General features: G+C 52.7%; 1 protein-coding gene across 3 annotated transcripts in view; it reads right to left on the reverse strand.

The window, feature by feature from the left end:
- Window positions 1–24,762, reverse strand: part of Sez6l (seizure related 6 homolog like) — a 164,827-nt gene extending 140,065 nt beyond the window's left edge. The window contains exon 1 of one of the 3 annotated variants that reach the window (XM_006984117.4): window positions 23,979–24,762. In XM_006984117.4, coding sequence (XP_006984179.2) covers window positions 23,979–24,075 — 97 coding nt within the window. In that variant the 5' untranslated portion in view covers window positions 24,076–24,762. The remainder of the gene's footprint in view (window positions 1–23,978) is intronic. The other 2 variants (XM_006984116.4, XM_016002638.3) reach the window with 2 other exon arrangements.
- Window positions 24,763–25,810: the final 1,048 nt, after the last annotated feature.

The raw sequence follows: 25,810 nt of genomic DNA on the forward strand, positions 1-25,810 counted from the left end.
TGGGGGGGAAGGGGCTGGGGAGGGACACTGCCGTTTTCCACACACCCCCAAATGCCTGAGAAGATGAATTACATGTAAAGGTAAATGGTGAAGAGTCCTTTGCGAACTCACGCACATCAGCTATTTTGGACAATACGGTGGACACAATAAAGAACTCCCCATGTCTCACCAGGTCAGATGCAGTTCAGGAGACATACCTGCTCCATGACTGGGGTAGGGAAGTTACCGCCCCTCTCTGAATATGTGGGAGACGGAGCCCCGAGCCTCATTTCCCCGGGTTCTGCACACCTCTATTTTTGAGACAGGGTCTCTCACTGGCCTGGAGTTCCTCACGTAGGCTGGGCTGATTGGCCAGCGAGTCCTGGGGATCTGTCTCTCTCCACTTGCCCAGTGCTGGGCTTTTTCCTGTGGGTTCTGGGGATCAAACTTATGTCTTTGTGCTTGTGAGGCAAACACTTGCCCAGCTAAGCCAGCTGCCCAGTCCCTGCTTTTTGCTTCTTGATACAGAGTCTGTATGTAGCCCAGGCTGGCCTCAAACTCACCATGTAGCTGAGGATGACCCTGGACTCTTTAATCTTTCTACCTACCAAGTGCTGAGACCACAGCAGCATCCCTCCCCCCCCCCCCCCCCCCCGCCCCGTTTTTAAGTAAGGCAACACTTGCCAGCTCAGGCATATTCCGCAGTTTTTGACATGTGGTTTTTTGTTTTGAGAGAGTGGCTGCTCTGCCCTGGGGCATTCTCTCAGAAACACACACACCACCCGCCCCACACCCCATACACACACCACATACACCACACATACCACACACACTCCACCACACACACACACACATGCCATACACTACACATACCACACACATACCACACCACACACACACACCACACCACACACACACATCACACACCACACATACCACACACACACACATACACACACACATACACACACACAGACACACACACACACACACACACACACACACGCACACACGCACACACGCACACATGCACACACACGCACAAGCACACACACTGTGCCTCTGTTCACAATCCCCTGCGGCCACAAGAGCAATTTGTTTTCATTTTCTCCAATCTTTCAGCATTTCTTCAAACCTCTTTTTATATGGAGGGTGGGGCACAGAAATCCTCTGTTCTAGATGTGATCACAAAAAATAAATCTGCAATTTCACGTTTCAACAAGCCATCCACACACACCCCGTGGCAGGAGGGGCTGGGGTCTCCAGCCGAGGCTTGGGTTCATCGTTTCTGTTGGGGACAGGCGTGTCCAGGAGGCAGCAGGGAGGAGGTTAAAGCCTCCCACCAACTCCCGTGCCCAGGCAGCTGTTCTGCCTCACCTGCCTCCTCCGCTAAGAACCTGGGAATTACAGGCTGAACAGCTTGGGAAACTGGCCCATTTTACCCATTAGGCCCTGAGGCCTACAAGCTTTTTAATAGCCCATGAAAACACCTGAGAGCTGCCAACACTATATTGGCTCAAAAATTAAAAAAAAAAAAAAAGGCGGAAAAGCAAAAATAAAACCGCAGAGCAAAATTAATAAAGGCTTAAATGAAATGTTTCTAGAACACTCCATTATGTCAACCTTGGTATTTTTTTTTTAATTCAGTGTTCATAAAAGTTTCATTATGTTTAGAAATAAGGTTAGGTTGATGGGTTGCAGTCTCATTTTATAAGGATTCCTGAGGATGCATGCTGACTTTGAAGAAAGTACAGGAAAATATAAAATGGGAACATACCTACTAATGAAATAATTTCAAAATTATCATTGCAAGCTTCTTCTATGATGCCGCAATAAAAGAGGATTTAAATTTGTGTGTTTTGAGGCAAGCAGGAGACTTCAACGTGAGCTTGCTTAGGGCCAACGAGGTCTTCAAATGGTCTTGCATGAGATGGGCTGGCATGCAAAAGGAACTAAGTAGATAAAACATGTATTCATTAACACATGGGTGCGTGGAGCGGTGACTAGGAACGGAAGATGTGTGGAAGGTTGGGTAAGCCTGTGAGTATGTGGATGAGCCAATAAATGGATGGATAGAGAGATAGATGGACTTTAGGGAAGGCAAGATGGTTCCCAGGTGAAGGAGTGAGCAGTGTTGCCAGGCCTGACCACCCGAGTTTGATCCCCGGGATCCGTGTGGGAGGAGAGAGCTGATTCCACAAAGTTGCCCTCTGCCCTCCACATGCACCTACACAAATCCATAGTTATAACAGAAGAGACTTGCAAGGGTTAATGAATCAATGGCAGGATGGATGGGCGGGCAGGTGGTTGGACAGATGAGCGGATGCAAGGAGAGACAAGTGATGGATGGATGGAAGGAAAGATGGATAGAGATACAGATGGACTAATTAATGGATGGTCTGATAAATGGGTGGGCGGGGGTTAATGGACTGATGATGGGTAGATGGGTGAATAGGTGAAGGATGCTTGCGTGGATGGAAGGAAGATGGGATGATGTAAGGTTGACAACTAAAAGTGAAATGGACAGTGAATGGGCAGGGAGAGAGTGATGGGCAGACAACTGGACAGACAGACCATTGGAAGGACATACAGATGGGGTGATGAAGGTGACTTTCTCAGTGTCGTGCAGTGAGCTTGTGGCTGTCTCCTGATTCCTTACACTTCGCCCTTCAGGAAAAACATTAACATTCCCGTGAATCCTCAGGCTCAAGGGTGGGAGCGCCCTAGAGATGATGTGGTCCAATTCAGTCATTTACAGGTGAAGAAACTGAGGCACGAGGAATGGAAGGGATTTGGCTGATGGCAGGCTGACTTTACTCTCACTGGGTCACGGCTTCACGGTTGCTTTTTAGCAAGCCCCAGCTAGAGCCAGTTGCTCTGACACTTGGAGCATGATTCGTATCCAATAGCGGCTCCTGCTATGAACCCCAGCACCTCCCTGCACCCCCTTACTGTCCAGAAGTCAGGGTTGTCTCAGGGCTGGGCTCACATCACTTTTTCTCTGTCTGCGAGGTGCTTCTGCCTAACTCAGGGGCATCACTTTATTCCCGGGTGTCTGGGGTGTTGACAATTAAGACTTGATGGGAGGAAAGGGAGGTCCTTCGTCTCCCGACATCCCTGGGTGTTCCTGTGGCTTTCCCCTGGTGACAACTTTCCCATTCTGTCTTTTTCTCTCAGTCCACATGTTGGGAACCCAGGGATAGATTCCTGCACAGTGGCCATGGTGGCTTCTTCAAGAATGAGTCCATAAGCCACATCACCATACGGAGAACCATATAGAGCACACCCAAGCACCTCCACTATCTTGTGAATGATATGCTTTTATAAAATCCCTGTTAATGATGAGGTAACTGAGGCACCAAGAGATTAAATGATGTTTCTGTGACTCTACTGGACAGCAGGGGATTGAACTCAGGGAACCCGAGCATGCATAACCCTAAGTTAACTTGCATTTCAGACTTGGACTTTGGCTATATAGGAAATCCCCCCCAAAACACAGGTTTTTTTTTTTTTAAATAAACTTAGTTCCATCAGGTGCCTGAGCCCCAGCTTCCCAGGAGCTGGCCACGGAGCATCTGACTGTTGGACCCTTAACTCCGTGCACTGGAGAGCCTGCTTTTCTGGGAATGTACTTCCTGAAAGGATTCTATCCCAAGTGCTCATTCCAAACGGGGTCTCTCTTCACCCAGAAAACCACTGGGAAACAGTACAGCTGGAATCTACAGGCAGATAGGAATACTCACGTCGGGACAGAGACTATGTAGAGAATAAATACTTTCATGTGCCCAAAAAGGCTGTGATGAATGGCTGGAGACCTGGAGGGCCTGGGCAGAAAGAGCCCTCAATCCCAATTTTGTGGGATGATTTCCTAAACTAATTTAATGTGTGTGGTAGGTGGGGGTGGTTGCGTGTGAGTGCACATGTGTGTGGTGAGGTTGGAGGTCACAGTGTGGCTCTTCTTCAGACACATCTATTTTGGTTTTGAAGCAGGGTCTCTCACTGGGGGCCTGGGGCTTGCTGGCATTAGAAGCAGATGCCCCCACACCCCAATTTCACGGGGGTTCTGAGCGTGGAACTTAGATCCTCAGGTTCGCTCACTTTATCTACTGAGCCACCTCCTCGGCCACTTGCACGCTCTCTTCATGTAGATGTTACCTGCGATCCCAGCTCAAAGCAGTTTAGGAAAAGTGGTGATTTGGGAGCTGGGTTTGTGATTCACACCTGTAAATCCAGTGTTTGGAGCCTGAGGCAGGGGGCTCCTGAGTTTGAGGCTAACCTAGACTACAGACCGAGTTCAAGACTACTCTGGACTCCATGGTGAGACCCTGCCTCACCCCCCCCACTCCCCCACCCCACCCACCACTGCCAACGCTCTGGGAGAGAGTAAGCGTAGCATTCTGGAAAGAACCGTGACTCCTGAGTTAGAACGGCACAGAAGCGAACCCCGCCGTGAGATCCCCCCACCCCCCACCCCCCACCCCCAGCACAGGACTTCACGTCCCTGTGGTGTTTCCTCATCTGTGACATGGCAGTACAGGACTCACGGTGTTGCTGCAGGAAGGACAAGCAATTTCTTCTGGGGCGGGACACACGCAGCAGGCACTTTATACATGATCTCCAAGCAAGCTGATGGATTCCATCCCTGCCTCAGTTTCCATATCTGTAAGCTGTGGATTCTTTCAAAAGTCCCTTTGGGGCTTACAAGGTTTCTGGGTAGACTAGCAAGGTAATGAATGGAAGGAGAGGCCTATTCTGGAAGCCAAACGCAGCCTAAGCGTCGGCAGTATCACATCTGTTAGCGCTAAAGCAACCGGAGTTACTCTGTTATTAATACTTACAGCGGGTATTAATCCTTGTTATGACGCCCTGCCACGATTATGGCCGCTGACGCTGTAAATGAATACTAATACCGTCTCTTCGATCCCGCCCGCAATGTCTCACAACGCCCTCTGGGGTTAAGAGGGACCACGCTTGAAATGAGAACCCGGGATTGTGGCATTTCTGTCGCATCCGCTGCATTTCAAAAACAAACAAGGCGAGGACTCTCTGTATAAACAGACACAGATAAACCTACAACCCAGCATGGGGGTGGGGGATGACAGTGAGCACACACACACAGCCGCCCACCACAGCACCACAGCCCACAGGGACAGCTCTGATCACAACCAGGAAGGGGGAAAAATGGCCACAGGGTCTCTGCCACACCCCCTTCAAGACTCAGATCTTTTTCCTTTCTTTGAATCCAAGTTGGCCTCAGAGACTTGATCTGATTTCAGGAGTGCAGTGTGCACATCCCAGTGCTGCCCCCCCTCCCCGCCCCCGACTTTTGGCTTTTATTCTTCTAGACAATTCCCCCTTGGAATGGGGCCACACTGGGAGAAACCTGAGCCAGGGTGGCGTACATAGGAAAGGAGCCCCACTTGCAGGCCCAGGTGATCAGTGCTATCAACAGTGACCCCTGAGAACCTTCCAGCCCATGGAAGCCTCTGGATGCTTGTGTATCTGCTCAGTACCCCGTGTAGCAGAACAGCTTCCCTGCGGAGCCCAGCCAGATCCCAGGCACATGAGACTCCTGTTTTTTTTAGCCATTAAGCTCTCTGGGATTGTGTAGCGGCAGGCAACTCAGAACATGGGACAATGCTAAATCAGCCCACAGCACTGGGAAGACTCCCTGGAAGAGGAGGCATTTGGACGTCACTGGGGAGGCATGCCATCCTATGCAGGGACAAAGGACTCCAGCTGTCAATCACAGGTCGTCCCTCTTCTCATGATGCTACCAAGTCCTGGGGGCCGGAGCAAAGCTCTGTGGATAAGCAGCATTGCAAGCCTCCTCTCATCCGGATAATGGAGAATTCTCTACAGGGATCAGCCCGGCGCCACCGCTTTAAATCAAAACGACAAGCCCTCCAAACTGGTTCAGGTGGTTCGCGCATTTATAAAAACGTCTTTTGCCAGAACGAGCTTGCGACGTCTAATTCCTGCCCCAAGCACATTTTTATAGTTAAGCTGTACTGTAAATGTCATTTAATTTACCCAGTAATGTTTGGGCAGATAGTAAATGGTAGCATACACTGGATTCTTTTTTTGTCTGGTCTGATGAGGATTCGGGAGGAGGGACTGTGAATTAATCGTCGTAGGCTCCGATTGATAGTCTTTTAGTCCCTTCTCTGCTGGGTTTCCTGTGTTCTAGATGTTAAGGGAGGAACAAAGAAGGGCCTGGTAGGTGGGGGGGTGGAGTGGGGTGGGCCAAGGTGAGATGGGGGGTATCAGCCAGGTGGGAGCCCTAGGCTTTCGCTTGCCATCCACTGGCCCCTTCCTGCCTGTGCTGGAGAGAGGCTGCCCCTGGAGCGGGCGCTGGGGCAACATTCCAATGTCCATGACCTTAGCTGGGGCAAGAAGCAACCAGCGGGCTGCCTTATGGAGAGCAGGGGGCAGTGGGAATCGTCAGACCTTCTCTTCAAGGAGCTCCTGAAGGACTCTGCTTCGTCTGTTTAATGCTTCTGCACCATAAACAGCGTTTTCCATCTCAAACAGGTCCCACCCTGCTTGCACACGAAACTGAAAAGACCCCCTTCTCATCTCCTGTCCCCCAGGGTCCTGTGGGAGCCTGTCTCTTCCACTCCAAAGATTCTCTGTCTGGCTGAATGTCACGAGCTTCCAGGACCCTGTGTCAAAGTCCAGCATGGAGGAAGACCTCTGCACATGGGCTCAGTTAGCACAATGGTGGTTTTATCTCGACCAGATACTTGAAGCAACTTCAGGGGGAGATGGATTTATTCTGGCTCATGGTTTAGACTACAGTCTGTGGTGACGGAGAAGGCGTGGGAGGGGCAGGAGGGTGAGGTGGGGCTGCCCACATTACATCATTACGTCCTCCGTCAGGAAGCAGAGAACAGACAGGATAAGGGGCCGGGCGGTGATGCCTCAAAGACTGTTTCTACCACATCTGTGGACGTTCCCCTTCCTAAAGGTCCCACAATCTCCCAGACCATTCCAGCAGCTGAGGAGAAAGCCTTCAAACACAAACACCATCGGGGCACACTTCACCTTCAAATCACAACCCCTTAGCAAGCACACCCCTCCCTCACATCTAGCATCTGTGAACCCACCATCTCCACTCAGAGTCAGCACCCTCCACGTGACCCCAGTGATGGTTGAGGTTCCTGATGCGTGTGTGTGTGTGTGTGTGTGTGTGTGTGTGTGTGTGTGTGTGTGTGTAAACCTGGGGTTGGTGTTGAGCTCTTCCTCGATTGCTGTCTATTGTATTCCCTGAGGCACGGTCTTACACCTGAACCCAGAGCTCCCAATTCCACTAGTCTATCTAGCCAGCTTCTCCAGGACCCCATCTCTGCCTTTTGAGTCCTGGCATTTATGTGGGTTCTGGGGTTCCATCCTGGTGCGGAAAACACGTTAGCCTCTGAGGCATCTCCCATCCTAGAACAACTTTCTCTTTAAAGTCACCTCTGAACTCCGCTGCCCTCTTCTTGGGGACCCAACCACACTGGCTTTACACTCTTCCTTCAAATGCTTTAAGCTCCAGCCAGTTCCCCATGGAGAGCAGGGAAGTGTGGCTAGAGTGTCCCCCACCCCAGCTGCAGCCGGTCCGGTCCCCTGTAAGCGAGGGAGCAGAAAGGCAGGCTGATGGCCGCCATAACTCATGTCCACCCTGCCATCCCTGGAGCATCACAGCCCTGCACCTGGCACACAGGAGGCCGGGGTGTGATCGATTACACACTTCACGGGGCCACATTTCCCTGGCTCATTAAAAAGAGTTAACTGGATTTACCAGGAAGATGAGCCATCAGAGTATGGCTGACACTGAGCGGGGAATGAGGTGGGTGGAGAGGAGCGTCCACCTCCATCCATGTCACTGGGAAGAAGCGGACCCTCTTAGGGTCACAGAGGCAGGATTCACACCTGGGGCCACGTGGGCTGCAGCCAATCACGTCATCTCGTCAGGTCTCAGTGGTAGTTATACTGCAGGAATGCGGGAGCTGACTCCAAAGGCCAGTGTGGGGCTTCTTTGAGGAAGGAAATATAAATACAGTGACTTCAAGGAAAGACTCACAGAGGGGACTGGCTAGCGACCAGCCGTCCGGGCAAGAGTGGCTGGGGAGACGGCTGAGCCAAGGAGGAGTTTACCACCAAACAATCACAAGGACCCGAGTTTGGGTCCCCCACACCCACATAAAAAGACGGGCATAGAGACACATGTCTGAAATCCCAGAACTGAGGAGGCAGAGACAGGGTACCCTGGAGCTAACTGGACAGCTGAACTAGCGAACTCCAGGTTAAGTGAGAGACTCTGCCTCAAACAATAGGGTAGAGAACAGTAACAGAAGTGTAAACCTCTGGTCTCCACACACATACACACACACACACACAGGTACACGCACAGAGACACACGTACACACAGACACACACACAGATATACACACAGACACACACACACAGATACACACACAGGTACATACACAGGTACACACACAGGTACACACACACACACACAGAAGCAAGGTTGACTAATGCATCAGAAATACCCTATGCCAGTGTGAGAAGCTCAGTTATGCGTTCTGGGCAGTGGGCATGGGATTACCTGGGCTTCTGGGTCTTGCCAAATATCCTACATGATTTCTTCTACTGATCTAACACAGCCTCTGGAGATGGGGACGTGAAGGCCCAGAGAAGGAGAGCTACAGTCCCAGGGTCACACAGCTGATCCTGACACTCTGATGCTGTCTATTACCACGTCCACACATGCCCGCCCCCTTCTCCGCCACTCTAGGGACACACATGTCACCACTCACCCCATTATGCAAATGCTGGGTGATCTGCATGCTGGGAGGACCCAACCCAGTTCATGAAATATTAATGAATACTGATGGACTGAATGAATGGGTGAACTCATGAATGAGCAGTGGCGGGATCCAAGAGAGTCAAAGTTCCCGGAGGGTGGCCACTGCTCTCTCTTGCTCCAGCGGCCAGAGCTGAGCCCAGGAAGGGGTCAGTGTGCCAGCTCCTGCCTTTCTCAGGGCCTCCTGGCAGAGATACTCATCAAAGACTGTGGCTGGAGCAGGCCCATTAGCCCACCGTAGCAGAGATACCTCCTAGGTGTGGGCAGCGGAAGTAGGGAGGCATCCGAGATGAGATTCAAGAAGGGCGTGCGGGTGTACTTAGGGCAATTCTGCGTCTTATTCCCATCACATCAAAGAGAGCAGGAAAGGAGGAAGCTAGAAAGAATCAGAAATGCGTACGCTTCACTTGAGGCCGTCCTGTAAGACACCACGCCTGTTCTCCTCAAACTTGTGTCAGGGAGCCAAGGACCAGAGGACTGTTGCGTCACGGAGGGAGCCTCTCTCAGTTTCCTCATCTGAACAATAGGCTTCCCTTTCCACAGCGCTGGCTCTGCGGCTTTGTTCGTGAACAGCGAGTGCAATAGTGGGACCCTCCACTGTGCGTCAGAGACGGCCCTTCCTCTTGCTGCTCACGATAGACCTCCCCAGGACCTGGAGTAATTAATTTGTTTGGGAACAAATCTCATTAACTGATTGTCCAAGTTAATACTTTATGGGGCACGCTTGGCTGCCTCGCTGGACCCCTCAGCGGAGCACCAGGTTGTGTTTTCCCAGGCAGAGCACAGAATGAAACGCCAGCACCTTACCGTGACCACCAAAGTCAGGTGCATACAGAGCAGGCTCCTCTTCTGCCCTGGAAAATTCTGGGGTGGGTATGGAAGGCTCTCTGGGAATGACACGTTTATTTGGCTCATTAAAGACCATCAACCAGGTAGTTGCTTTTTTAGGGAGGAGGGCAAGCCCAGTCTAGCTTGTTTGGCTACAGACAGCGGCCTTGGAGTTCATGGAGTCCCAGTGCTGGCTCCCTGGAGGGTCCACTGGTCCACAGGGGACAGCAGGGGGCGAGGGACACTGGAGTTTCACCTGAGTTCAAAGCACAGGTAGTTATACTCCTTGTCTGTGTATTACTGTGGCGCTCATACCTACTCAGCACTCAGCACAGGCGGAATGTGCTAAGGCAGACAGTAGGTCTTCAAGAGTGGATGGATCCTGACTTCACTACGAATTGCCCCTCCGTCATCGCAGGCACCGATAATTAAACCCAAGTCTGTACATGACATGATGGTAGGGATTCTAAGGACATTCCAGGAGTCTCTCCTGTGCAGCATTCTGGATCTACTTGATTTGCAACTCAGGGAGGGAAGTGGTTGAGAGAAGCCCCTGTCCTCTTGACCTCCTTGCTCAGAGGCTGCCCCACAGTATCCCCATGCACACAGGTGCCTTGGCTCAGGGAGGTCCCAGGACCCCTACTTTATCCCCGGGTTCTGTGGCTGAGCTGAGCTCATCTTTGCTTGTAAACCACCAGCCAGAGAGTGAGGGATGCGCCCGCCTGTGTCTGCGCCTTTTGCTCGGAGCCTCGGTTTTATTAAAGAAGATAGTAAAACACCTTAAATTGGGAAGTAGAGCGTAGATGTAGGGGGGTCGTAAAGCCACCCCGGCGCTCTCCAGCGCGTCACAAAATGTTTTATCTACTGGGAATCGTAAAAGTGTGAATTCTGTCCTGGGTTGTTATTATACACCGAGACGCCGCCGCCGCTGTCATCGCAAGATTCCAGGAAAGGCCGCACTTTCATTCACACCCGGGAGCAGCTAGCTGAGTAACCTGCTTGCAAGTCACCGGGCGGGTGGGACGGGCTCGGTTACCTCCCTTGCACACGCTGTACACTAACAAGGTGGGACACCTGCTGATGCCCTGAGTGTGTGAGGAGACCAGAGCATCTCTCTGTAAGACCCGCCCACCCAGGGAGGGGGCTCAGGGGTGAAGTGTTTGTCTACCACCCACGCAACCTCTGTCAACCTAGGTGCATGCTGGTCACCTCAGCGCTGGCCCACGAAAGGAGGGTGTCTTATTAGCCAGCTAGTCTAGTCAAGTGAGGGATGCCAGGCTCAGGGAGAGACTCTGTCTCAGAACATAAGGTGAAAAGCTGTTGAAAGAGATATGCATCTCCAAGTCAACCTCTGTCACATGCACACACACACACACAGGTGAGTGCACCTACTCACGTACACACGCGCGTGCACACATGCCCTCTCCAACACGAACAGTTCCTGCGTACTGACTCAGGTGACACACACCAATCTGTTCAGGCCACATTACCTGAGTTTTCAGCACGTAGGAAGTACAGCAGTGGGAGCCTCTGTCCCTGCCTTGGAGGCTCATAGGACCCAGCGAGGAAGCAAGGTCACCTCTGGTGACAGTGACACACCTGTCCGGTGCACCCGTCACAGGGTCCTGCTGTGTGTGAGGACACACCTAGGCTCTGAGTTCTGCAGCCTGTAAGTCCTCCCTGCAGCCCACACACTGTGGGCCACCGCCATTTTCCCTTCATAGTTGGGGAGGCCTAGGCACAGAGGAGGGCAGGGGCCTGCTTACACGCTCATGCCTTTGACATTTGCATCAGTGAGAGAGATCTGAAAGCTAGATGGAAGTACAAGAAGAAAGAGTGAAAACAAAACAACAAAGAAAATTCTTTGTCTTTAACCCCAACTGAAGCAAAAAGTATGCAAATCAGCCTCAGCCCATCATTTTTATTTATGCCATAAATTAGGCAAATTTCCCCTCCCGAAGCCCTGGAAAATGAGGCTTGATTCCACATATTTTGCATTAATTTCCAAGGCAGTTGGCCCCAAATTAGCTTTACAACTTGCTAAACCTGCTTTAAAAGGGGTGCAGAAAGTAGAGGGCTGTTCAGAAGTCTTCAGGGAATGAGATGTTTGAGGGGCGCTCTGTGCCCTCTCTTTGAAGATTAATGTAGGGGTGTGGTGGGCTTCCACACCCGGGGCTGCCGCACACAGCCACATAGGTTGTATACTGACTAATTCCAGGCTACTGTCGGCCTGGAGTGTGGTAGGAAAGGCTCCTCGTGGGGCTGTGCAGGGTGGTGATCCTGTGCATCCCCTCTGGACCATGCAGAGAGTGAAGGAAGTTCTTTGAATCTCCTTTTTACAGATGGAAACTGAGGCTGGAGGAGAGTATGTGGCTTCCTCCTGCTCACGCAGACTCACCAATCTGGTCAGAGCTCAGTTAATTCTGTCCCGATACTTCCTCTCTACAATCACTCCCCCCCCCCGCCCCCCGGAGAGCTCTCAGGACCTGGTCAGTGAACCTGCACCTGCCTGGAGGCTTGTATTTGTTTCTTTTTTCTTTCTTTTGGTTTTTCGAGACAGGGTTTCTCTGTGTAGCTTTGCGCCTTTCCTGGAACTCACTCTGTAGCCCAGGCTGGCCTTGAGCTCACAGAGATCCTCCTGCCTCTGCCTTCTGAGTGCTGGGACTAAAGGCATGCGAATCCACTGCCCGGTGAGGTTTGTGAAACACAGCTGACCATTGGACATCCCCTCCCCACTCCAGGCTAGCATCCCTCCAGGCCAGTGCATTCCCCCATCTCTCCCTCTCTACTCAGAGCAGGTCCCGGACCAGATGTCTACACCTTCTCTCTTTATACTTGTTTAGAGTGGGTCAACTTTAAATGAGTTCAAATTCAGCTTTCTTATGTCCTCTGCTCCATCAACTCAAACTGCAAATTTCCATCCCAAGTCAAGGGTGTGGAGAATATATATTTTCTGTAAATGGTTTTGTCTTGTGTACAAATACTTTACATCTTGGTTGAAGACTGGATGCCATCCATCCATCATCTATCCATCATCCACCCACCCATCCATCTATCCATCCATTATCCATCCATCCATCCATCCATCCATCCATCCATCCATCCATCAGCCATCCACCCATCCATCCATCAGCCATTCATCTATCATCCATTCACCCCCCCACCCACTTATCCAGTCACTCTACTCATTCATAGGAGTGATAATTAACCTTTACCATCCATCATCCATCCACCCCCACCCACTTATCCAGTCACTCATCCACCCACCCACCCACCCACCCACCCACCCATTCACCCATGCATCCATCCATCCATCCATCCATCCATCCATCCATCCATCCATCCATCCATCCATCCATTCTCCCTTTCAGTCCCTCTACTCACTCATAGAAATGATAAGAATCAACTTTCACCCTCAAGGATCATCCAGAGGAGAGGAAGACAGTCACCATGGCTGTGGGGCCTCCTAGCTTGTTGGCCATGATTGTTTGTGTGCCCCTCCCCCAGCCTGATGAACACATATGTGCCTGCTGGAGCCACATCTTAGCACCCTAAAAGTGTCCAGGAGACAGCAGAGCCCATGAGCACTGTCTCTCTTGGCCATTGCTCTATTTGGCTTATGGATCTGAGTGACCTCGCTTCATGTGTGGGTTAAGCAAGCTAGCCCATTTCGTGGCACAAAGGGCAGTGCAGGACCAGCCACATTCTTCTGGGAGCTAAGAAAGAGCTGAGTGTCCTTAGCTTAGTTAGGACAGAGATGGCCTAGAATAGTCTTGTGCAATGGCTTTCTGGGAAGGTGGAGACTGGTGCTCACTCCGCACTGTCCAGCATGGCAGCTGCCAACCATGGCAGGCTGCTTGAGATGCGGCTGGAAAGACACGGGAAACTCTAATCCTACCGAACGGTCTCCACATGTGCCAGTTGGCAGGGCACAATCTCTGGCAGAAGCTGGAGACGTCATAATAGCCCGGGATGAGCTGGGAGGGTGGTGGACATGGCAAATGGGAGTCAGGTGACTGAGAGGGAGCCTGTGCCAGCAGACACACAGAGAGATGGGAGGGTGTCTGTTCCCCGCAGCATCCCTGGCTTCACACTTGGCACCACAGCTGCCTGTGACTCAAGCTCTTCAGGAGGCCCGGGAGTTCCGGGCTAGCCTGAGCTACACAGCAAAACCTGACCACAACAAAACAAGACAAGAGCTCTGGGACAAGCCGCTCGCCCTTGGGCTGTCCTGACTGAGTCTTTGTTTCATGTTCCATTTGGGTTTCCACCACACAGTCCCACCGACCGGGAGATGTGTGGACGCTAGGAGTTTGCTTCTCGTAGCTGGGGAGATGAGAAAATCCAGTGCCTAATGACGGCCTGCTGCTTACAACCCAGCCTTCTCAGTGTGGAGTCCGGGATTGTCTTCTGTTCAACCCCATGTACATGTGTGCAGCATGTGTGTTTGTGTGCACGCGGAGGCCCAAGGCTGATGTCAGGAGTCTTCCTCCGTACCTTATTCACTGAGGTAGGTTCTCTCCCTGAGCCCAGAGCTCACAGGCACTAGTCTAGCCGGCCAGCTTGCTCTGGGGGAGCCTTCCTCTGCTTTCTGAACACTGGAGTAACCGGCAGGCTGCCGTGCTGCCACGGACTTGACATTTCTGTGTGTTTGGGGGATCTAGACTCCCATCTTGATGCTTGTAAGGCAAGTGATTTACCAGGCACTGCCTTTCCCCAACTCTGGCCTCCTTTTTAAGGTCACCAATCTCATTCTCAGGGCTCCACCCTCTTGCTGATTGCCTCCCACAAAACCCCTCCTACCCAGGGGTGGGGTGGGATTTGAACATATGAAACGTGGGTGGGGTACAAACATTCCACTGCACATGCCCATTTATGATGCTCAGTTTTGCAAGTGCCTCCAAATTGGGGGCGGGTGAGGCTAGACCAGGAAACTTCCACCCAGAGGCCCATGTTCAGCACCTTTTCCCCCCTCTATGGTTTGTCCAAAGCTATATCTAGAGACGAACCCTGGGCACTGGACTGAACCCACCAGCCTGGTCCGGTTTCTTGTCCAAGGCTGGTACTGACCACATCACGTTTGTCTCAGTCAATCTCCCCAGGTCTTCACAACCCAGGTGTTATGAAGGTTTCTCCATCAGCAGCTTTCCAAGATCCACAGAGGGGTCAAGGGAGCCCCACAGGGATCTATGGCTATGGCTGGATCTCCCAGAGCCCCTGGGGTTCTGCCCACTTGACTCAGGCCATCTGTGCAGATGACTCTATTCCCAGGGGCAAGGCCCTCTAAGGGTACCTCAAAGATGCAGGTGCCAGCTCCTCATGGAGGCTCATGGCTTGACGTTGCCTTCCTGTCTCGCTTCCTCATGCGGCTCTATTTCTGATGCCTTCGGCTCTGCGGGCTCTGGTGCCACAGAGGTCCCATCGCTGTGGCTTCTCCGCGCAGAAGACATACATTTGAGACAAGCGAGGATTCTACACTTTCCCTTCCTCCCCGTCTCTCCTTCCTCCACAGGGTCTGGATATGTATCTGAGGCTGGCATGGGAGTCACTGTGTTTTCTCATTCTGGTGATCCTCCTGCCTCAGCGCATATCACTGAACCTAGCCAGCTTCCCGGAGTCAGAGCCAGGGTGAGGACCTGAGTCCTAGCTCTGTGTCTCCTCCAGTAGGACTTTGAGGCACATATTCCTTGTGTCTGGCTCTTTCTTTAATAAAAACGGGAGTATGGGAGAGAGACAAAGGCAGGTGGGGACCCTAGAGAGTGCCTCAGGAGGTGGACACTGCAGACCCTGGGAGGGCTATCGGAACCCCACCCACCCAGGCACGTTGTCATTGGGGTGGGCAAGACAGAGACTGCCACTATAGGCAAGGTTCCTGCCAGCTCAGGACGTACCACACATCCACCAAGCAACAGATTTAAAAGCCAGGCTGCTGACTCTCAAGCCTGATGTTTATTAATGTCTCTGTGTTTTCCCAGGATTCAGTGGGGGTATGTGCTGATTTTGGAGCTGCCTGGGACCTAAGAGGAGACAGATCCCAAGGCCACCTGTAGGGCATCCACAGAGTTTCTATACGGCAATGAGCTTGGCTGCAAGAACAACCGTATCCAGCATTTCTTCTGGAAGGAAGGATGCTTCCGGAGGGCCCGCTGGGAGCACCCGTTATCCTCGTACAGAATTTGCACGGAGGGCTCTTCTCTCATTACAGGGTGTATCTCTCTCCTCCCTCATGTTTTGATTTCCCTCTGTTCCTCCTTTCACTGTAGACATCTCCAGCGATTTCCCATTTGTTGCCACATTGATTTTCCTCACAGCCATCCTACCAGGGAGGACCCTGTGATCGTCCTCTTGTAAGATGAAGCTGCCTGGGATCACACAGATCTGGGAGGTTCAACTCCAGGTCACCATAAAGAAGATGAAAACAACGTAGCCTCGTTGACAAATGGTCTGTGCGCTCACACTGGGGCAGACCCAGGCTGAGGAGTTTTTGGATGCTTCACGTTCAGTCAAAGCCTCTGTTAAGAGTACATCATCTGGGAAAGGGGGGGGGGTATGTGAACGAATAATGAGTGAATTACCCATAATTGAGGGATGCATGGGGGCCAGAGAGCCACATGGCTGGCATGGGAGGAGAGAAGCAACAGGCAGCCCCTGGGTTTGAGGCCAGCCTGGGCTACACAGAGAAATCGTGTCTCGATAAAAGAATCTTCAAGGTCAGAGAATGGTGTTCGTCTTTTGTGGGGGGCCAACGTAGGCTCAGGGAGCCACAGCAAGCAGCTCAGGGCTGCACTCTGGAACCAGCCCACTGGGAATTTTATCCTGTGGCCTCAGGTGAGCCAGCAGGAGGTTGTCCTAGGGGGATGGTCCGGGCTGCAGGGTCAACCTGAGTAAGAACGGAACGCTGCTTCACATGGGAGCCGTCTCCCCGGTCTGAGCAAAGCTGAGGTGACAGCTTTCTCGCAGGGCAAGCCAACTTGGGACACCTGACATCTGCTCCTGGTGAGGACACCTGCCAGTGTGGAGTCCTGCCAGAGAGAGGGACATGCTCTCCAGGCTGCCTCCACATCTAGAACAAGGCTGGGCTTTGGGATCCAAAGACCCTGGGTTTGAATCCCACCCTAGTCATGCTTTGCCCATGAGACCCTGTCTTAGGGTTTCTGTTGCTGTGATGAAACATCATGACCAAAATCTACTTGGGGAGAAAAGGGTTTATTTCAGATTACAGTTCCACCCCACAGTTCCCCACTGGGGGACATCAGAGCCGGGATTCAAGCAGGGTAAGAATCTGAATGCAGAAGCTGGAGCACAGGCCACAGAGGCTCACTGGCTTGCTCCTCATGGCCTGCTCAGCTTGCTTTCTTATATACCCAGGACCACCATTCCAGGGGTGGCACCAATACCAAATCAGTCACCACTCAAGAAAATGTACCACAGGCTTGCATGCCAATCTGGTGGGGGCATTTTTTTCAACTGATGTTTCCTCTTTCCAAATAACTCTAACTTGTGTCAGGCTGACATCAAACTAGCCATCACAGACCCTGAACAAGTGCCTGGGCGTTCCTGAGACTCAGTTTCCCCTTCTGTAAAATTCAGCTATTGATGTCTCCTGTCTGGACAGGATCAGGTGGGAGAATGTGGAAAAGGCACAGAGTAGACTGGCACTGGTCTCGTGAGAAAGCCAGGAAGTGGGAGTGTTTGGGGGTCTTCAGCTTTTGGGGTGGTCAGCTTCCAGAGCAGCCCCATCTCCCTGGGGTTTAACTGTCTGGTGAGTGCCAAGCTCACGACTGTCCTGGCTTTTCCCAGCCCTGTGAGGGCGGCCTCATGGTAATGATCAACCCACCAGCAGATGGAAAGACTTTGGCTTGTGGCTAGGAAGTGACTGTGCTGGTCCTGAATTCTGATGTCTCTTCCATTATGAGAAATTTCAGTCAATTTCGATGCGAGCCAAGGCTGTTGGGGCTGTCGACTGGCCTTGCTTTCTTCTTCTTCTTGGCTGCACAAAATAAACCCTGAGCTCCCTCTTCTGAAGCCGCTGACTTAGGAAAATTCTAGCCGACCCAGTGATCTCCATCCCAGTGGCCTTTCGGGGCTCAATGAGCTCAGAGCTGGCCCCACCCAGTGGCTGTACCTTAGTGGAGGTTTGTTCCCTTATGTTATTATTCTACAATAGGGCAAGACCCAGTGTGGACAGCCCATCCCACAGGCTCTGCCTGGGTTCAAGGCTTCCCTGGCCATCTCTGGGCAATGATGGGAGGTGAGACTTTAGCTGCTCTGAGTCTTAGTTTCTTTATCTACAGAAATGGGGGAAGCTGGGAGGCCTAGAACCTGGGACCATAGCCAGGGCATGTTCTCACCACGTGCTCACCTGCCACCCCCTCAGTGACTCGGCACCACTCCCTACACCTTCACTTCTGACTCAGTTTACCCTCCTTATCCTCGGCCTGAGTACCAGGCACTGCACCAATCACCCGAGTGCATTCAACACCCACCTTGCTCATGCCGGTTGGCCCCTGCTGTGCGGGGCTTTGGGACAGGGAGGCATAAGGGACTTGGCGTAAGGGGTGTATTTTGAGGATAGGAATTAGGGGGCTGTGGAAGTGACGACGTGGGTGAAGCATTTGCTGGATAAGCGTGAGGATTTGAGTTCAGACCTCAGCACCCGTGGAAAAGCCAGATGCAAGAATGTGTCCCTGTCACTTCACTACTGGGGAGGCAGAGGCAGGCAGAACCAGGGGAGTCCAGATTCAGTCTCTAAAAGTAAAGTTGAGAACTACCGAGGAAGGCACCCAGCATCAACCTCTGGTCTGCACACATGCACACACACACACACACACACACACACACACACACACACACCACAGATACACACACAGACACACAAGACACCCCCCACACCACACATATACACACACATTCGCAGACACACACAGATGTACACACACACAAGACACTCCCCCCACACCACACATATACACACTCAGACACACACATTCTCAGACACACCACACACACATACATACATACATACACACACACACACACACACATACATACCACAGTCACAGACACACAGACACACAAGACACTCCCCCCCACACCACACATACATATACTCACACACACACATTCTCAGACACACCACACACACACACACACACACACACACACAGGCCTCATTTTGTAGGCCAAGCTGGTCTAGAACTCACAGACCTCCTGCCTCAGCTAAGGCTCCTGAGGGCTGGGATGATAGGTGTGTGCCGCCAACAACCAGCCAAGAGACTGGTTTTCATAAGGGAACAATAGGTTTTGTTGCATTCCTATCGAAGCGGACAGCATGATGTCACAGGGCACATGTGTGAGCCCTACATGGTGGCACATAACTGTCATCAAGCACTTGGGAGGTAGAAGTTGGGGGATGAGGAGTTCGAGGCCAGCCTGGGATACATGAAACCCTGTCTCAGGCCCTACCCCGCGGTACATGGACCCACATACACAGTAAAATGGGCGCTATGGCAGGATTCATTGACATCCTGTTCATGTCACACAGTTACTCATCCTGCCTCCCCAAACGAGATCCCTAAATGTGACACCTACCCTCCAGGTTAAGAGAGTCGCACACAGGCCTGGGATTGACACAGCCTGCTACCCATTTGTGATCCCCTTCTCTCGGTGCCTCAGTTTCCCTTATCTGCACATCAGGAATAACACGCATTTCTGTCTGGTGGGTTTTGTGGTGAGGGTGCTCCACACGATCCTCATGAACCACTCAGCACGAGGTTAGAACAGAACTCTGTAACGGATGTTTTCACAACTTACACACTCTGCGACCGTTAACCGAGTCCACACAAGTCTGCAGAGATACCCCGTCCCCCTGCTCCGAGCCCCCCACCCCCATAAAGCCAACATGTTTACTCTGTGCTATTGTTACAGACACCCCAGGGCTGCTTCCACATACACACCAGTGGGAGGGTGCAGCTGGACCCCACTCCTTTTTGAAGAGACCCCCTCTCCATCTGTAGTGAAGGGCAGTGAGCATCGTGGCTCACTGTCTTGTTCCCTCGCATCTAGGGAGCTCCTGGGGTCTGAGGGAGCAGGGGAGAGCAGCAAGTGTATCTGTCTCCATCCTCCTCCTGCTGGATCCTGCCTGCTCAGGGTTTCCATGCCTGATGTGGAATTCTCTGCGTGGTACCTGCTGCATCCATCCCTCCAGGACTACTGGCTCAGCAAGTCTTTACCCATCAGGCCCGGTGAGAACCATATATGGCCACCTGTTAGATTATTCCTCCACCGAAGCCCTTAGCTGGCAACCCGAACCCTGTAGATCTCTTGCTGGGGTGCGGGTACAGGACAGGAAACAGTACCCGGCCGAGGAGCACTGTGTCTTGAGTATTGCCCATGTTCCTCCCCATCCATTCATCAAAGCCCCCATTCCTAATAAGATGATGCTCAGAGCACAGGTTTTGGAAAGTAATTGAGTTGAGATGAGGCCTGAGGGGTTGGGCCCCAAGATTGAGATAATGGCCCTTGGAAGGTGAGGGCACCAGGCCTCACTACCTTTTGTAGCCACGTGAGAGTGAGAATTCAGCCAAGTGGACAGTCCTCATCAGACACCAACTCTGTGGACCCTGTGAACTTGGACACCACCAGAACTGTGATTAATGAACTAGTGTGTTTCCAGTCAGATAATCTAAGGGGTTTTTGTAACAGCGGCTTGAACAGAGCCACGTCAGAACTCAGCACATGGACCTGAGCCCTTTTTCTAGAAGCCTCTCTCACGTCTTCTTCCCAATATGTCATGTTTCATTGTCATTGACCATGAACTCCAATTCCTGGTGGAGGGGTTCAAAGCCACACAGTACGAGGGTCTGGGAAGGAAAGGTGTGTACATCATGGGGTACTGAGTTCTCCCTTGCTAAAAAGGCTGTGGGCAGGTAACTAGGGTGCCTGCTGGCCCTCCTCCCTCATGGTGGCTTAAATCACCTCATTATTTATGTGAACATCTGCATCACCCAACTCCAAGAGACTGGTTTCTTGGTGCTGGTTCAGAGAGGAAGTTTGCTCAGGAAAGCAGGGAAGCATTAGGTGCATATCGAATGTGTATGTGCCGGACGTGTGCCAGCTTCTTTGATACCAGTTACAGAATCCTATAAACACCCTTCCAGGTTGGTCTCATCATCCCTGATTCTGCTCATGTCCCACAAGCAGCAGAATGGAGTCCCACACAAGATGGTCTCCTTGAAGGTCAACCGCAACCAAGCAATGGAGTGAGCTTGGGGCTGGGGTGGCTCTGAGTTCAAAACCACTCTTTCTTCCTAAACCCTGTTAACCTGACAGACACTCACCAGAACAGCCTCGTCTCCATCGTGGAGTCCAAACACTGGCAGAAAAGGGTGAGTTGGGGGTCTGAGTTCTAATGATACCTTCCTGGGAACAGCATCCTTCTGCCTGCTCCTCATCTCTGCTTCCCCCCTGTTCACTGTGTGTCAAAAGCTGGCAGGGACTTCTCCCTGAGAAACAGGGACCAAGCACAAGCTGAGGAAGAAGGGAGTGGAGCTACCTGGCCAGCGAGGAGCCATCCATCCTAGATTTCAGCGTGACACTCACACGTGGAGCTTATTTCTACCTAACCCATTCTGCCTCTTTTCCTTCTCCCAGGCACCAGCTGCAGCTTTGGGAGCCCCTAGTGGAGGTACACAGTACGGGCCTGCAGCAGCAATCAACACCCGTGTACTGCGCTCCTTTGAATGCCTTGCAAGAACGGACTCCTGACCCAAAGTCACAAAGCAAACTGCTCTGTTCGGGAAATGTCCTTTCTCCTCGGGGAAGAAAAGGAAGGAGACCGGGATAGTTTCCTAACGCCAGCAGAGGTGTGCGAATACAAGAAGAGTCCTTCAAGTTTGGATCAGGTAGTTCCTGGTGGGGGCAGCCAAAACTCCTTGATCAAAGGACAGGAATTCAAAGGGAAACACAGTTAAGGGGGATGAAACAGCGACACATGCCAGAGACTGGGGGAGGCAGCAAGTTAGAGTCTTACTGAGCAATATTGAATTTGCTTTGTCCATCCAAGGGAAAAAGAAAAGAAAACTGAGTCTTAGTATGCATGTGCAATCACTCCCCACATGCATGTCTTAGACAAGAAGGGTTCTCTTCAAAAACAAGCTGCATTTCATACTTATTTCCGCCTCCCAGCAAAACAGCCCAGAGAACACGTACCCTGCATGGGAACACTGCAACAAGTCCCCACCCCTCACAGGCAAGCAGAAATACCAGTGTGCAAACACTGGGCTCCTCCAACATCTCTCCTATCTGGTATGAGTGGATTTGAGCTACAGGCTAAAAATAGAATTTATTGTAGAAGATCAATTGTTTCCAAATGGACCGTTTGGAACTGGCAGTGCCCATGGGCCACCCTGGCTCCCTTCTCATGACTCAGTCAGAACCCCATGGTTAGTAATGAGCCTTTGGAAGAAGTGTATCAGTGGACTTTGATTTGGTGGTGACCTGAAGTTAATTAAAAACATATGCTCAATAGCCATGGTGTGGAGCAATTGGAAAACACAAAATGTCTAAAAAGAAAAAAATCAAAACACAAATGCACACACCCTGCTCTTTCTTCTACACACTGGCACACACTGAGGACTCAGGATGCAGAATCCTGATCTTGGGTGACATTTCTTTACATACCCCACCCCCCATGCCCATAGTGATGCTTTAGAGAAGGTAAAACTAAAAGGTAGAATCACTTTAGAAAAGACAGCAAGCCCCTGGACATCTTTGACTTTCTCGTGTGGAGTGTGTGTGTGTGTGTGTGTGTGTGTGTGTGTGTGTGTGTGTACAGATTTAAGAGGTGGGGCAGGGCAATCTGGATCCCATTCAAGGCCACCACGCTATTGTTGGAAAGAGACAGCTAATTAAGAAAGGACATGCTGGGTAGAAACCATTGATTTAAACCACATCTCTTTTCCGTCTTTCCCAGGGAAACTGCCCAGACCTGGTATAAACTGGAAATACCACTGCCTCACATAGGTGTGTGTGTGGGGGGGGGGCAGGGAGTTCTTAAGGATATGTTTTATTAAAGAAGGGCAAAGAATGTCCCTGCTCTCACTTCTGGGCCCAACAGTTAAAGAAAAGAGACTGGGGATAAATGCCTGATGTTTGCTGAGGAGGGCACTCCAGGCCACGAAGAAGAGACACAAGCACCCAGAGGTAGGGCTTGAGACAGCCGAGAGCTGTCCGGGGCCTCTGGTGCTGAACTCAGGGGTCCAGAATTCCCAGCCGAGACGCCGCAATGCTGATCTGTCCCCGGATAAGCTTCAGATCAAGAAGACCCAAATGAAATGGACCTCATGCTGCAGTCACCTCAGGCAGACACCCAACCATGTTTTGAAGTTACCATGGGGGGTGGGGGGGACAAGAGTCACATCTTGCCAAAAGGAGAGGTTAAGCGGTACAAACCCAATAGCCCGACTCACTAGGCTCTCCCAGTGTCTTCAGCCAATCCCCAAAGCTCTAGGGGTCAGCTTTGGATAAGTTAGATTACCCACTCCTCTCCACCTCCGTTTCTCACTATAACTTCCTGGGACCCCAGCAGGGTGGAGCGAAGGTGCGGCTCCAGGTTGGCGAAGGAACTGACAACCTCCACAAACTCGGACCCCCTTCCTAATCTGCAAGCACGTGGCTTGCACTAACACTCTTTCTTCATTTCAAATATCGATGAGGGAGGCTAGGCTGTATCCGGGGAGAAGGGGCCCAGCCACTGATGCTCTGACATCTCTTTTTCCACCAAGTTCTGAGAACCCTGAGCTCCCCTCCATCCGAGAAAGCCACACCCAAGTCCAATTTCTTGACACCTGGCTGGGACCCATCCAGGGGACAGCCCCTCCGGCTAGCCCGAGCCAGTGTGGGATGATGGGATGGGAGGGAATTTGGTTGTGGTGACAAGCAGTCAGCTGTCCCCTTCCCATACCTATCCTCTTCCACAGAGAGCGACAAAATAACCTGGCAGTCAGCCCCGGGTGCAGTTACAGAGAGCTTCCAGAAGCTGGAGGTTTGGAGGGGACTCCACTCCAAGGAGCTCCCCCGGACTACAAAAGGGAGTCTGTCCCCAGCCCGAGAGACCGACGAAGGACCCGAAGCCCAAGGCGGGAGTCCTTCAGATGCGTCCCCACCTCCGCGCTTGGGCAGGGACAAGGTGCCCAGCCCCGAATCCGGGCGGCCCGGCGGGTGGCGCGTGTGTCCTCGGACCAGCCGCAACCCCCTACTGCCCAGGTCAGCCGCGACAACTTTGCCCCCTCTGGGCCGGGGTCCTCGGGGTACTTACCTTCCGCCCGAGCTGCTGCGGGGCTCCCCAGAAGCAGGGCGACCAGAAGCAGAGCGATCCTGCCGGGTCCCGAGGCGTGTGGCCGTGCCACGGGCATCGTGGCTGCGGAGCCGGGATCCGCGCAGAGAGATCCGTGTAGCGGAGTCCAGGCAGAAAGATCCAGGAAGCGGGGTCCAGGCAGAAGGATCCAGGCAGCGGGGTCCAGGCAGAAGGATCCAGGCAGCGGGGTCCAGGCAGAAGGATCCGGGCAGCGGGGTCCAGGCAGAAGGATCCGGGCAGCGGGATCCAGGCAGCTCGGTCCAGGCAGAGGGATCTGAACAGAAGGCTCCGAGCAGCCGGGTTCCGGAACGAGGTCCAGGCAGAGGGATCGGTACAGCGAGGTTCAAGCAGAGGGATTTGGACAGAGCAATCCGGACCGTAGGGTCGAGGCAGCGGCTCCTGGCGGACGCGCAGCCCGCGGTGGCTCTGGCCGAGCTGCACCAGGCGCGGGCGACGGGCGAGTGAGGAGGAGCCGCGGGCGGCGAGGGAGCGGAGGGCGGGGGCTGGGGCCCGAGCGAGCGAGCAGGAGAGAGAGCTAGCGAGCTAGCGAGCGAGCTAGCGAGGGGGAGTGAGCAGGAGGAGGCGGCCGAGGGCCGCTCCGGGGCAGCCTGGCCCTCCGGCCCTGAGAAGTTGGTGGTATCGCCGTGTCCCAGAAGGGCCCAGGGTCCCCTCTCTCTCCGCGGATGCTGGGGCAGCCAGACAAGGCGGAAGAGCGCCTGATGTGTCCTTGCAAACCCAGTCGGCCAGCAGCAAGGCTTCTCTCTCCACTGCAGAGCCTTCTTTTCGGGCCCCCGAGGGCCCCACCGGGCCCCACCCGCCCAATGCCCTGGTGCTTCCACAGAGAGTCCCAGTAACCTAGGAAGTCACACCGACTGCATCCAGGGACCTCGTTGGACCAATACACAGGACCGTGGGATCCTGTCTGATACCAAGTGGCTCTCCGCCCTGGAGAAGCCCAGCCACAGACCCCTAGGTGTAGACCCACCACCACCCATGTTAGGATCCCAGTTCCATCCGCTACATTCTCACTCTCAACAGGGTCCTGAAGATCTTCCAGGCTTCCAGAGCCCGAGCCCCATTTTTCCCTCCCCCAAGGAAATCTTTGGGTCCCGGTCCATCCTCTGGCGGCCTCCGTCCAGTTCAGATTCTCCAGCAACGGATCTTTCTTCCACAAACAGGAGACAAGCAGCCACTTGTAGCCAGGCACTGGCCAGGGGCCCCTTGAGACATGCCTCACACCCAGGGAGACCGACCTCCTTGTTCTGCAGTTTCACAGGCCCAGCGGGCTTCCCAGGCCCCTCACCCCAAGGGAACAGCCCTCTCCTCCCCCACCCCACCTTGCCACTCTGCGCAGGCCGGGAGCAGATGGAGGGAAGGTGGTAGCAATTGGGAAAAAAAATAATGTCTTTAGCAGAGTGGAGGAGCTGGGAATCCCTAAAAAAGAAGTGGGGGAGGGGAGAGCTGCAGGTGGGAGGAGAGCTGAGAGGAGGGGGTGGGTATTCTGGTCCTGGCTGCAGAAGCCCGTGCACCCTCACTGTTCACATGATCCCTACAGGCCGTGCACTTGAAGCTCAGACTCTATCAGGCTTAAGGTGATGGAGAGCGCACTCTCTATTATTTTCTCCATGCTCACCCGGGCTCTTGGGCCAGCAAAGCCACACGCATTTCAAAAAGTGCAAGGTTGAGACAGGCACTTAGAAGGCCTGCTTCCTCCTCTAGGGGAACCCCAGGGTGCTGTCCTGCCTTCCTGCCCGAGGGACAGCAGCTGTAGGGAGCAGCCTGGCCCATCCTCT

The sequence above is a fragment of the Peromyscus maniculatus genome, chromosome 23, assembly GCF_049852395.1.
Source record: "Peromyscus maniculatus bairdii isolate BWxNUB_F1_BW_parent chromosome 23, HU_Pman_BW_mat_3.1, whole genome shotgun sequence".
NCBI classification, from domain to species: domain Eukaryota; kingdom Metazoa; phylum Chordata; class Mammalia; order Rodentia; family Cricetidae; genus Peromyscus; species Peromyscus maniculatus.